The 13,383-nt window shown below is 52.5% G+C and overlaps 1 protein-coding gene across 2 annotated transcripts; it reads left to right on the top strand.

Moving 5' to 3' along the window:
• The first annotated feature begins 7 nt into the window (after nt 1-7).
• On the top strand, nt 8-11,619 carry GTPBP2 (GTP binding protein 2). Of its 2 annotated transcripts, none has more exons than XM_064445943.1 (12): nt 8-883; nt 3,198-3,224; nt 3,853-4,037; nt 4,344-4,452; nt 4,996-5,193; nt 5,480-5,654; nt 6,298-6,514; nt 6,959-7,094; nt 7,505-7,563; nt 8,277-8,448; nt 8,728-8,892; nt 9,321-11,619. In XM_064445943.1, the coding sequence occupies exons 1-12, from the start codon at nt 689-691 to the stop codon at nt 9,516-9,518; spliced, it is 1,836 nt and encodes a 611-aa protein (XP_064302013.1). In that variant the 5' UTR covers nt 8-688; the 3' UTR covers nt 9,519-11,619. The 2 variants fall into 2 exon arrangements, with proteins under 2 accessions (XP_064302013.1, XP_064302012.1); XM_064445942.1 differs by having other exon boundaries at nt 6,295-6,514.
• Nucleotides 11,620-13,383: the final 1,764 nt, after the last annotated feature.

Genomic DNA, 13,383 nt, shown 5'->3' with positions numbered 1-13,383 from the left:
TGCTAAGGAGGGTGGAAGTTTTACGGAGGCTAATCAAGCGTCGCCCTGCGCAGGGGATGCGGCGGGGAAGAGCGAGGCTTGGTGGCGGTGGTATTGGAGGCTGGCAAAGCCCTGGGTGGGGGGATGCGGTGCAGAGCAGGAGGATCTGTTGCTGTTTTCCCCCGCCCCCGGCAGGAACTTAAGGCGTGCTTTGGGCTGCCGCCTCTGCGTGGTTATGGCGTACGTCCGACGCCAAGCGCCTTCAGAACCTTTGCAACTCTCCCATGCCAGTCAGAAGGGGTGCTGATATTTCCCTGTCACTGCACAGGGGACCCGGGGCTCTGCCCCGCCACAAAGCCCGTGAGCTGCCAAAGGGGAAGGCCGCGGGCACCGGCAGATCCCGGGGGGCACGGCCGGGGTGGCGGCGGCGCTTGGCGCCTGTCCGCCAGGCGGCGCCGCTCCCCATCGGACTCCAACTCCCACCCGCCTCCGCGGAGGGAGCCGATATGGGAGCGGCGGAGTGAGCCGCGGAGCACGCCGGGAGCTGTAGTTCTGAGGGGCACGGGGCGTGCCGGGAATTGTAGGCGGCCGGGACTCCGTTTCCCGTGGCGCCGCGCGGCGCTTGCTGACACCGGGGCCGGGGCGGGGAGCCCGGGCGGGGAGAGGGCGCTGCACCGGGGCCGGCGGCTGCGGGGCCGCGCCGGCTGCCATGGACTCGCGGATGTCCGAGCTGTTCGGGGGCTGCTGCCGGCCGGCGGGCGGCGGGGCAGGCGGGGCGCTGCGCGGGCGCGGGGGGGCTGCGCCCAGCGGCGGCGGCGGCGGCGGCGGCAGCTCGAAGGCGAAGAAGAAGAACGGGCGGAGCCGGGGGGGTAAGGCCAACAACCCGCCGTACCTGCCGCCCGAGGTGAGCTTCCCCCCGCCGGGCCAACGACCGCCGCGTCCCGTCAGCCGCGGAGGGGGCGCCCCCCGCCCCGGGGCCTGGTGCGGCGGGGGCCCGCGCCGCTCCTCTCGGGGCTGGGCAGGGCCCGGGGGTGGGGGGCGCCGCTGCTGCTGTGGGGCTGGAGGGGGCGGAGGGGTCGTCCGCGGCAGCCCCGGACCCGGGCGGGTTTGGTCGTGTCTCAGGCTGGAGGCGGCTTCTGGAGAGGTTCGGCTGAGGGTCCCGGTGGCGTTAATGCGGCGTCCTGCCGGGGTTGGGCTAGTAGCCTTGCGGGCGGCCCCCCTACCCCGGCAGCTGTGTAGCCTCCTGCCCCGGTCTTTTCTCTGGGGTTTGACGTGGCAGCACCCGTGCCCCCAGTGCCATCCAGCCTCCCTGCGTGGTCCACCCAACACCAACCGTTAGTACTGTCTGGCTGCCTGGTGTCCATCTGTAGGTGCTTTGCTGTCTGAGAACTAAACAGCTTCGGAAATAAAGCTTTGCTCAACTTGTAGTCCCGAGCATCCTGTTCACATCTCTCCCTGAGAGCCAATCTGGTGGGTCTAAGTCCCTTTCCAGCTGCCAGACTCGTAGGCATTGCTCAGCACGCTCTAGTGACTCCCTTCCCAGCTAATTTGGCAATTGTTTTCTTACATGGAGATGCAGGTGGTACTGACAGAGAGTGTGAGGCACTTGCCTCTTACAGCAGGATAAAATGGCATTGGTAGTAAGTGGATGTGGTGGTGCCAACTGCCTGAACTAACCACACTAATAGGGCTGCCTCCATGCCCCGGAGTCGATTGCTTGGCCCCACTCAGGGAGCTTTTGTAAAATATATAAAAGCCTGCGCTGGGAGGGAGCAATTTCTCCACAAGGCAGGGCTGTGACTCTTGGCAAGAAGGGAAAACAGCACTTTGCTACTGTTAGATCTTCTCCATGGGCAAGACTGTCCCCTGCAGCCGCAATTTAGTTTTTGTTCCTTTCAGCTGGAGGCTGGACAGCCCCCTGCGGTTTCAGCACAGCTTCCTGTCCCTGGCTACCCCGTGTAGTATGTGGCCCAGCAAGTCGAGGCTTGTTGCTTTTCTAGTCTCAGCTGCCTTGAAAGAGACCCACCCCCTTATTTAGACAACAGCGCAGTATGTGAATGTGTTTTTCTTAGAGCTGGAAAGCTGGTAGATGGTAAGAGAGAAAAACCTTCTACAAGTACCCTTTTCTAACTGCATAGCTCTGCTGCCCAAGAGCTGACAATTCAGAACTTCCCTCTGTTGGCCTTTTGCCACCATAAACACCGCTGTGGTTAGGAGCTGAGCTGGAAGGCAAGGAGGAGGCTATTGCCTTTCCTGACATGCAAATCGGTGTCCAGAAGAAAAGGAAGTGCTTAGTGTTGGCAGCCCCATTGAGTCTGCCAGAGTACTTGGCATCCTGCAGGCTCCAGCCCTTTCTCAGTGGTCCTTAGACCAAATCAGTGGCAAAATTACTTCAATATTAGCTATACATTCTCTTTGGAAAGCTGGATCCTGCTGTGGTTGGAGTGAGCTTGATGGGTACCCGGGCCTTCCTGTGACAACCCAGTCTGGTTCTAGCCCTTCCTGGGAAAGTTCTTCTGAGTATGTTGTGTACAGACAGTCCCAAACGGGTCTGGTTCTCTAGAACTGCCAGGCCAGTGACCAGTTTGCTGTACGGCAAATAATTCAGTAGCTTGCTTCCTTGTGTCTGTAGTCCTTCTCTCTTGAAGAGAGAAGATATGCAAGGATATGTTAAGGAGTCATTGAAAAACTAATTGAGGGAGGGAGGGTGTCAGTGTGCAGAAGAGGCAGCGACTTTTGTTCCCAGTGCTCTGTTTCTGTGCATATTGGGTGGATGGAAGCTGTTGGATAGGGTGGGAGCAGGATGCTGTGGGTGGCATTGTGGGTCATGAATGGGTAAGGGGGGAGACTTTTAATCATCTGCTGGCCTGTGCTGTTTTGAAACTGGAACTCTCTGTGACTGTTAGACTGGCCCTATTCTTTACTGGCAGTAAAAAAATCTCCCCAAAACAGTACTACCTGCTTTGTCCATCTCTAGCTTTGTCCTCTGGTTTTCATGATGCAGAATGCAAACAGCAGAAACAAACCTAAAGTAAGTTCCAACTGAGTGTAGGAATGAATAGTAGAAGAGACTGTGACCTAACACGATATAGTTCTGCCACTTTCCCTCTTTCTGAAACAGTCAGCATGAGATGCAGGGTATCTGGGCAGCTGATGCCTACAGAAGTCCCTGCTGGCACAGCATCTAACCTTTCTGTCTTGTTCCGTTCTTTGACCAGGCAGAAGATGGGAACATCGAGTACAAGGTGAGCCTTTTCAGGTTGCAGAAGGAGGTCTTCCTCCCAGAGGGTTACTTTGCAGTGAGTAAGTTCACTAAACACAGCGTATGGGGAACATGTCCACCAAAGTGGGCACTGTATTAAGGAACTATCAGTCATCTTCTGTGTCTGCCTAGCAATATCCAGTATGCTGAGCTGGAAGAGTTTCATCTCAGTACTCACTTTTAGGAACCTGTTTTAGGAGATGAGACCCACTGTGTTTTTCCTGAAGTCTTCCTTTTGAGAGAGCGATGCAGGTGTCCCTGATAATCATTTGTCACTTTCTTGTGGCTGTTCTGCCATTTACACTTACTTCCTTGCCTCCTGTGTCACAGATAGGTCCCACAGTGGTGTCTTTATCCCCACAGCAGGTAGGGTATTTATCCCTTTGGCAAGATGCAGGAAAGTTCTTCACCATATGTACACACCTTTGTGAAACCCTTTCTCACCTGTCCCGTGGCTTCTGTGCAGACACTAACATGGGCTGTGTTTTCTAGAAGTGGGTCAGAGCTGGGGGGCATTGCTTCACGATGTTGGATGAGGGAGTTGCTGGCTTGAGCAACGGGATTCCCTCTGCATCCAGGCTGTGACTATAACTACCCCCTCCGTTAAACAGCTAAAGCTAGTGAATCCCTCACAATATCGCTTTGAGCACCTGGTGACACAGATGAAGTGGCGACTACAGGAAGGCCGAGGTGAGGCCGTCTATCAGATCGGTGTGGAGGACAACGGGTTGCTGGTGGGCCTCTCAGAAGAGGAGATGCGTGCCTCGCTCAAGACACTGCGCCGTATGGCAGAGAAGTAAGTGTTCCCTTTCATCTGCAGGACCTACAGGCATAAACAGCCTCCAGTAGAGAGGCTCGGCCCCAGGAGTCCCCTGAGGAGCTGGTGGCTCCATTCTACAAAGCCCCTGTATGACTGAAATTCCCTCATTGTGAGGCTGTGGAAATATGAAGGCAGTTGTAGAGCTTTTGGCTGGAAGCTTGAGGCTCCTTCCCTGCTATCCGCAGCTTTCATCCCATTCACTTTGCCAGCTGTGATTCTAGATGTGCAAGAGCTGCCAAGTACAAGCGTGTGTCTCACTACTTCCTTTTGTGCTTATGGCAGGGTCGGGGCTGACATAACGGTGCTGCGGGAGAGGGAGGTCGATTACGACAGCGACGTTCCAAGGAAGATAACAGAGGTGCTTGTCCGAAAGGTGCCTGACAACCAGCAGGTAGGGATCTGCAACTTGGCTGTCTTCTCCTGCTGGAGACTTGATACAAGCAGCTTCCTTTTGGGATGGGAGCCCAAACCCTAAAGGTACTTTGTCATAGGTCAGCCCATAGCAGATGCTTTAAAGAGCTGCCAGAGGGAGGCTTGATGATAACACTTTTCATCTCCAAGATTATGGTTGAGGCAGATACCTGTAGGGGAGATTGCCTGGATCAGAGGTGAGAAATTACCTCACTTCTACAGCAACAGTTCTGATGCAGGCCAGTGTGCAAACAAGGAAGGATTTAGAGGCCCTGCTGCAGCAAATGGCCTTTTTTGTGATATCAAAGCCTGATGTGTCACATCACAACTCTAGAGAGTGTATCACAACTCCTGGGCAGTGGTTTGCTGGGAGCAAGAGCAGAATCTGAGCAAGATTACACTGCACAGTGTCCATCGTGGAGGGAAGCTCTCTGAGGCACCATCTCTACTGCCATGTAGTGTTCACGCATACCCAGCACAGCAGCAGTTAAGTTTCATGATTTCTCTGTTCTTCTTCCTATAGTTCTTAGACCTGCGAGTAGCTGTGCTGGGGAATGTGGACTCAGGGAAGTCAACCCTGTTGGGTGTCCTAACACAAGGAGAGCTGGACAATGGGCGGGGCAGAGCACGCCTCAATCTCTTCCGGCATCTCCATGAAATCCAGTCAGGAAGAACATCGAGCATCAGCTTTGAGATCCTTGGCTTCAACAGCAAAGGAGAGGTAAGGGAGTGGGCTGCTGAACTCAGAAAGCTGGAGGAGAATAGAATAGGACTACCCTCCTGTTACAACTATGAGTGGGACACGAGGGAAGAGAGGTAGCACAGCTCTGTGTCCCTTTAGCTGAACCCGAGTGCTACTTGTCCATTTGCAACAGACGTCATTTCTTGCATCCATGGTAAATGATCTCTCCTCATTAATTATGAAGTCAAAGTGGATAGATAAGAGCTGGGTTTTTGTTACTTGCCTGCGAGGGCTCCTTCTCTCACTGAGTCCTTATGTTCCTCAGGTGGTAAATTACAGTGACTCTCGAACAGCAGAAGAGATCTGTGAGAGTTCTTCCAAAATGATCACTTTCATTGACCTGGCTGGCCACCACAAGTATCTGAAAACAACCATCTTTGGCCTCACCAGCTACTGCCCGGACTTTGCTATGCTGGTGGTTAGTGCCAACACCGGCATTGGTGAGTGTTGACTGACCTGTCTGCATGGATTGACAGCAATGTGTGAAGAGAAATGGAGAATGGGGGGAGCGGGTCCTTCTTAGCTGGGAATGGTTGTCAGAAAAAATACATTAGTCTTGAAGCCTCTTCCTATTTCTTGTATGCCAGTGCCTATCAGTGTCTGGGAGGGGTGCAGAGCTGGGATCCTCTTACAAGCTATAGACTGCATTAAACTGTATCCTGGACAGAGAGGCTTTGTTTGGAATTTGAGGCTTCGTTTGTCAGAAAAAAACAACTTTGACGTATTCTTAGAGGTGCTGAATCCTGAAGCCTTGTAAAATGGCAGCTGGAGTTCTCCCACATCTTTCCTTGAAATTTTTGTGGCTGCTTTCTGGCAAGCTGTAGTTCAAGGATGAAAACTACTGCATCTTTCTGAAGCAAACAGATCAGTCACAAAAATTCTTTGTGGTTTTTATTTTTCTGGACTGATGTTTGGTTTTGTTTTAAAGAATAATTTTGGTTTTTCATTGCCTGATGAACCAAGCAGTTAGGGTGAAATCTCAAGAGTGGGCCTGTGGGAGAGCCAGGAGACATAGCTGTCACATAAACATGCAACAGTGATGACCACTACTGCACCTACACTCTCACTTGTCTCCTGCAGCAGGCACAACACGAGAGCACTTGGGCTTGGCCATGGCCCTTAAGGTCCCCTTCTTCATTGTCATCAGCAAAGTTGACTTGTGTTCGAAAGCCACTGTGGAACGGACAGTGAAGCAGCTGGAGCGAATCCTGAAACAGCCAGGCTGCAACAAGCTCCCCCTGCTTGTGAACTCAGATGATGATGCTGTTACAGCAGCACAGCAGTTTGCACAGTCTCCCAAGTAAGGGACCATTCCTTTAGTCTGCTGGGAGCAAGCAATTTAGACTGGGCTGCTGTGCAAAGCTGGGGAAGGGTGACTACAGGGGAGGCAACCACATCTTGAACATATTGGCTTCTCATCAAGTTTCCTACCTTTGCATTCTCCAATAAGGCATTTTTCCCCTCCCAGGCCTTTTTCTGGGCTCTGGAAGCAGAAGGTGGCCAAAGCTGCACTGGAGTTACTTCTCCATGACAGAAGTGTGGGTTGGCAGGGAACTGGTGCCTCAACCAACCAGTGAGGCAGGGGTTACTGCAGAGTTGTACCTAGCCCATGTGCCCTCCTGCTCTAGCCATTTATTGCTGTACTCTCTGTCTTGTTGCTGGACTCGGTAGATTCAGAATCCCAGCCACCTTCTGCAGCTGCGCTCTGGCCTTCTGCTTATTCCTGTCTATTTGTGTCCGACAGCATCACCCCAATCTTCACACTGTCTAGTGTTTCTGGGGAGAACCTGGATCTCCTAAAAGTCTTCCTCAACATCCTCCCGCCCCTGACCAATAGTAAAGAGCAGGAAGAACTAATGCAGCAACTCACAGAGTTTCAGGTGCGTAAGGATAGTTTGTTTCCCATTCTGGTACTGCACTCCTTGATGTGACATGTGACAAACATCTGGGGGATCTGGACACCATGGGAAGAGATATGGTGAACTCCTGGACTATTGGGAAACATTAAAGTAAAGAAAGGACTTGGTCCTTGAAAAAAGCCTATTAGGCTGGGCTCTGCCCTAACCAAGGGATGCCCATCTCAGGGATAAGATTGTTTCTTTGGTTGCCACTTAAAAGACAGAGGTTCCTCTGATGGGAAGGTAGTGGGAGATGGTGAAAGCTCCGAGATGGTGTCTGATGACCAGCAGAGAGCTCACGTCCCTCCGGACAAGGGGTAGGCACCTTGTCCTCTTTCCAGAGTAATCCTTCACAGCTCTCTGAGCAGCTTATTCTTGTTGCCTTGTTGCAGGTAGATGAAATTTATACTGTGCCAGAGGTGGGGACTGTTGTGGGAGGAACTCTGTCAAGGTAAGTGAGGTCAGGCAGAGAAGTGTGGGTGTGAATGGTTGCTGGGGTTCCCACAAGGTTAGAGTCACCCACTGCAGATGTGGAAGCAGTGCAAGGCTCAGTCCTGACTGCTGCCAGATGGCTGAGCCAAGTGAGGGTAAAGCCTTACAGGGTGTTGGGAGGTGCCATGAGCAGACTGTTGGTAATGTGGTGGCAAGCAGAGCCTGCTTTAAAGTTGCTGGATTAGGAATGTGACTTGTAGCATGCTGAAGGAAGGCATGCTGGGACCCGGAGTCAACAGAGGCTAGCCATGACCCCAAGGCATTGCTTTCCTTCCTCAAGCAGGGGGGAGGAGATGTAGAGGGCAAGTCCTCCGATCCCAGCAGAGGTTAACTATGCTACCCCATGAGAAGGCAGCTAGCCCTCAGGGGTCAGGAGTGATCAGAGCAGTTTGGCTACCAGCACATCTACACAGAACATGCATCAACTGCAGTCTCTCCAGCGGAAACAATGCAGTGAGCAGAGCACTGGGGACAGAATGGCCCATCTGTGGTATTCTTAGGAGTGATAGTGTGGCTTTCACTCCTACCGTAGGAAATCCCTGTTGGTCTGAGGTAAGAGTCCAAGGGCACTCACCTCTTTGGCCCTGGGAAGTTTGTGCAGGTTGATCTTAGAGGGTGAAATTTCTTCCTCGTCTCCTGATGAACACTGTTCTGCTCTTCTGCCCTGGGCAGTGGAATCTGCCGAGAAGGGGAGAACCTGGTGGTTGGTCCCACTGACGATGGGAAGTTTCTCCGGTTGAAAGTGTGCAGTATCCAACGGAACCGCTCTGCTTGCCGTGTGCTGCGGGCTGGGCAGGCAGCTACGCTGGCCCTTGGACCCTTCGACCGCTCCCTGCTGCGCAAGGTGAGTCCTGCTGTTGCCAGATTGCTCACTGGTCCAGTGAGCAGGACCGAAGGCTTCCCTGGAGATCCCCCATTGGTAGGGTGGGAATGAAGTAGAGCTGTTTGCAGGAAACTTGCTGGAAGGGGAGGAAATGGCAAGGCTATGAAGTAGGATGAGTACAAGGCTGACTGTGATGTGAGCCGAAGTCACAGAGTGGAGGAGATGTGTTTATGATTTTGGGGACTGTTCAGAAGCAAGGGGACTGGCTCTGACTGGTCTGAACTTTGGATTGTTGTGCAGGGCATGGTCATGGTGAGCCCAGAAATGAACCCTACCATCTGCTCAGTGTTTGAAGCTGAGATCGTGCTGTTGTTCCATGCCACGACTTTCCGGAAGGGGTTTCAGGTGACAGTACACGTGGGGAATGTGCGACAGACTGCTATTGTAGAGAAGATCCATGGAAAGGTAGGCATGGGAGGAAAAGGAAGGAAGATGGAACTCCCTGTGGGGTTTGTTGAGATTCCACTATGTCCTCTAGTAAAGCTAGGGGCCACTGGTATCTTGAGTAGCTGTGTTCCTTTCTAGGAGCGCACTCCTCCCCTTTATCCTGTCCATTTCATTGCTTTTCCCCCAACATGTTAAAGAATTCCCTCCTCACAAAACAAGCAGCATGACGGACTACAACAAAACTGTGAAGGGAGGTGAACTCTCCATTCTCCAGAGCTTGCGTCTTCTGGTATCCCCTTATGCATACAATAATGGGAAGGGCTCAAGCCATGCAGTCTGAGGGAGGCAACCTGCTCATTTGCCTCATCTTCTTAGCATCCATGTGCACCTCTCCTGCATACACTGGTATGGTAGATGAGCCTAAGCTCTCCCCTTTTTCTTTTCAGGACAAGCTGCGGACAGGAGAGAAGGCAGTCGTCCGTTTCAGGTTCATCAAGCATCCTGAATACTTGAAGATTGGAGCCAAGCTGCTTTTCCGTGAAGGAGTCACCAAAGGCATTGGGCATGTCACTGACCTCCAAGCCATCACCACCAAAGAAAACGGCCTGGAGGAGTCCCTGGGGCCTGGACAGCTGAGCTTCTGACTACCACTAGGTCAGAATGATCTCCACTCACCAACACTTGGGAAGAAGGATGGAAGCTCCCATAGCTCTCCAAGTGATACCTGGAGCTGCTGCTGTCCCGTTCTAGCATGGATGTCCCTCCTCCACACTGTGAGATGGAGCCTGGGAGAGTTTCTTACATTCAGTGCCGTACATGGGGCAAATTAAGCATGTTCTCCACATTGCCTGCAGCTTTCGTTACCCTGCCCTCCTTCAGAACAGATGAGAGGCACCTGCAGACCTGGGCAGGCAAGTTCTGGCTTTGTTTACTCTTTGAAAATTACCGGTTGGGAGGAGCAGAACCCTTGAGGACTAGTAGTGAAGGGATGTTTTTCCATCTCTGGCACAAGATCTGGTCCCATTTCTGCTCTCTGAGCACTGGGTTGATAACAATTCTACCTGGAGTCATCCTGCAGCACATCCTTCTGGGCAGGGAATGGAAGATGCCCTGCTATCCAGAGCAGCGGCTTGGTTGAACCTCTCAGAATGCATTCAGGACACTTTTTAACCGTTTTAATCTTGGTTGGCTTTAATCTGCTGTGTGTCCATTTGTGTGTTGGTTTTTCATGACTCCAGTCTGAGTGTCTTACTGTTGGACAAATGCCCTGTTCCCCACTCACATGTATGCACTCCTTCAGCATCCCACTTTGACTCCTGGGAAGCTGTGGCTGCTTCGAGTGGTGCAGCCTCCCGACATAACGTCGTGAAGGCAGAGTTTGCAATTGCATCTGTTCCTTGCAGCAGCTGGGCAGGAAGCTGTTCTGTGGAGCGGAGCAGGGCCTGGGCCTATGCTGGCATGTGCAGGTTGTTTCCATGGTTGTTTGGCTGACGGTGTGGATCTGCACGTTGGCAGCAGCGGTTTGCGGTGGGCTCCCTGGTGTGACTGTTCCAGGTGCCAGCCCAGCTTGTTCCACACATACTTGTCTTAATGTGTGAGGGGGACAGGCTGTGTTACTTACAGAAAACCAGGTGACTTCTATTGTTTAGATGTGACTTGACAGTGGTGTGATTTTATTTCTGTTTCTCCTGGAGGAAGAATTCTTTTCTTTCCCTTGCCACTGGGGTTTGTTGTCAAAGGAAAGCTGATGTTGCCAGCAAGGACTCTGTGCACAAAGAGTGGAGCACGTTTGTCTCCCACTCACTGTCAGGCAGCTCCCCTGTGTAGCCTGGAGGGTGTGCAGCAGGGGCTGTATAGCTGTACCTAGGCTTTTGGTTTTATTGTTGACTGTTAGACCAAATGAGTCTGCTGTGAGCAACAGGCCTTCAGCCAGCCCTGTCACATGGCATGGTGGCCTGCCAGCTCTGACTGAAGAGAAGGGCGAGGGCCTGTGATAGAAGGGCTGTTTGGGTGCCCAAGTGCTACCATCCTGAGGGCAAGTTCTGCTTCTGGGCTGTTGGCGCAGGCAGTGCCTGCGGGACTGAGCGGCCCGTGCTGATCTGTGGATGTTGCAAAGCAGTGCTCTCCACTAGGCTGGGCTCTAGCAGGTGGGGAGGTGGCGGCTGCACGCTGCAAAGAGCATGCTGAGGTGTGGGGAAGCCAGTGAAATGGTGGTATCAGTGAAAGAATTGAGAGGCAGCTCAGTAGTGACAGGAGTGACCTGTGTCTTGAGGGGAGCACTGACCCAGCTGAAAATCTGCTTGTTCCCCATCAGCCCAGCAGTGAGACAGCAGCTGCAGGCTCAGGGTCACTGTTCAAGCAGGATCCCTCTTCCCATCCTGGCAGTGGTCTGGATGGTACAGTGATGTGGTCTTTCACCCATGCAAAGACAGACCCAGCTGCCAGCAGGCTCTCCCCTTTGGTGCTAGCGGGTCACAAAGAAAGCTGCCTTGGGGGTGGGGAGGACTCCAGCTGTTCACAGCAGCCCTGGTGTTTTCTGCCCCAAAGCAGGCATGGGATGCTGTGACCTTCTGAAATAGCTGATGGCTGGTCTCACCTCATTCCTGGTAGCTGTGGCATGACTGTTCTTGGTGCCATGCTCTTCATAACTGCTGTTTTGTTGTCTTGAATTTTTTCTAATGCTGGGAGTTGTCCCTGTTCTCCAGCATCTATATATAAATGTACAGAATAAAGATGTTTTATTGAGCTTGCTGGCTGAGTTGTACAATGAGCAACGGTGCAGCTAGGCTCTTGCCCTGCTGCCCTTGGAGCTGAGTCACAGTTGGAGATGGCTGCCCTTCACCCCTTCCTAAGCTTCCCGCATTCAGCCCTATAAATACTGTCCTGTGGCGTGGAAGGAATGCACGCACACTGCTGTTTACAATCGTGCTCTCTCGGCTTATCTGAGCAAGCCTGGGTGTGCAGCCAGGGATGACAGGCAGCCACGTCACCCTGAGCACAGCACTTTGGGCTGTTGTGGGTGGAACAGGCTGTGGCGGGTGCTTCCTTGCAGCCACAAATTCCCGCGGAGCCTAATTAAAGGAATGCTTTCTAGGGCACACATCTAACCGGTGGTTTGATTTTAAAAATAGCTTCGACCTTATCAAGGGGTTTGCGACTGCCTTCTCTCCATGAAAACGAGATAAGCAGAGGCAGAAAGACTTCCCTGTGGAGGTGACTTGTGTCACTGAAGGGATTTGCCTGTTCTCAACTTGGTTTTGTGTCAAGTAGCGTGGTGTCTGCTGCGTCCGGTCCTGCCAGACACTTAGGAAATGAGACGTGCTGCTGTCACCGGAGTGTGAGGCAACCCTGCTAGACTTGTTGCTACTTCTCTTCACATGAGGACTTTGGGAAACTTGTCACTTTGCAATGTGAGGACTGTCATTAATGGGTGTGACTCCATAATTCCTTCTTATGAATACCAGCAGAGCTGCACACACCAGAATGAGCTTGTGCTTCCTGAACTCTCGCAACAACTATGTTGTGAAGTATTGGATCCCCACTGACTGCAACGTAGTAGCTTCCCAGTCCAGGCTGTCTGCTGGAAGGAGAGCAGCTCAACAGCTGCAAGGATAGTGCAGATCAGAAATGAAGGGGAAATAGCACATGCAAATACAGCTGCACTTTACATCAGTATCGGCTGCCTGAAAGGCGCTCTCCCCCTGCTCAGGGACGGGCAGCCTGCAGATGATGAAACTCTCTGCAAAGCTGTGTTTCCAAACCCCACCCAGTGCTGCCTTGACGTGGCACATTTCTTCCTCCTGCCCTAAGAGCTGCTAAATTATTGGCAGCAGCACTCCTCAGAGGCCAGCCAGCTCCAGGCAGCTAGCAGTATAGCACTGAGCTGAGCCTGGATGGGCAGCTGAGGGCAAGCACATCTTTTGCCTGGAGCCAGTCTCGCCCCCTCTCAGTGCCCACATGTCCCCTTCATGATCACAGAATCATAAAATAGTTTGGGTTGGAAGGGCCCTTTAGAGGTCATCTAGTCCAATGCTCTTGCAGTGAGCAGGGACATCCTCAAGAAGATCAGGTTGCTCAGAGCCCTGTCCAACATGACCTTGAATGTCTCCAGGGATGGGGCATCTACCACATCTCTGGGCAACCTGTTTGTGTTTCACCACCCTCATTGTAAAAAAATTTCTTCCTTATATCCAGTCTAAATCTACCCTCTTTTAGTTCAAAACCATTACCCCTTGGCCTGTCACAATACTCCACTTTGTTGGCTTTTGTAATTTGTGGCGTGCTGGGGAAGCCACTCTGATGTGAACCATGGCCCAGAGAGCAAGTCATTCAGTCAGCAGAGCACAATCAAAACAGATATGTGTCATCAAGATGCATGTAGTATCACCCAGAGTCTGGGACTAGGAAGGAGGAAAAATGTGGTTATACTCTTTCTGTGGTTTCTACACTCTTTCCAGCTTTCAGAGAGGGCTGTGTGATTTGGGCTTGTTTCCCATCCCTTCCATGAGG

Source organism: Phalacrocorax carbo, chromosome 3 (assembly GCF_963921805.1).
Source record: "Phalacrocorax carbo chromosome 3, bPhaCar2.1, whole genome shotgun sequence".
In the NCBI taxonomy this organism is placed as follows: domain Eukaryota; kingdom Metazoa; phylum Chordata; class Aves; order Suliformes; family Phalacrocoracidae; genus Phalacrocorax; species Phalacrocorax carbo.
This window is presented reverse-complemented; position numbering and strand designations above follow the sequence as displayed.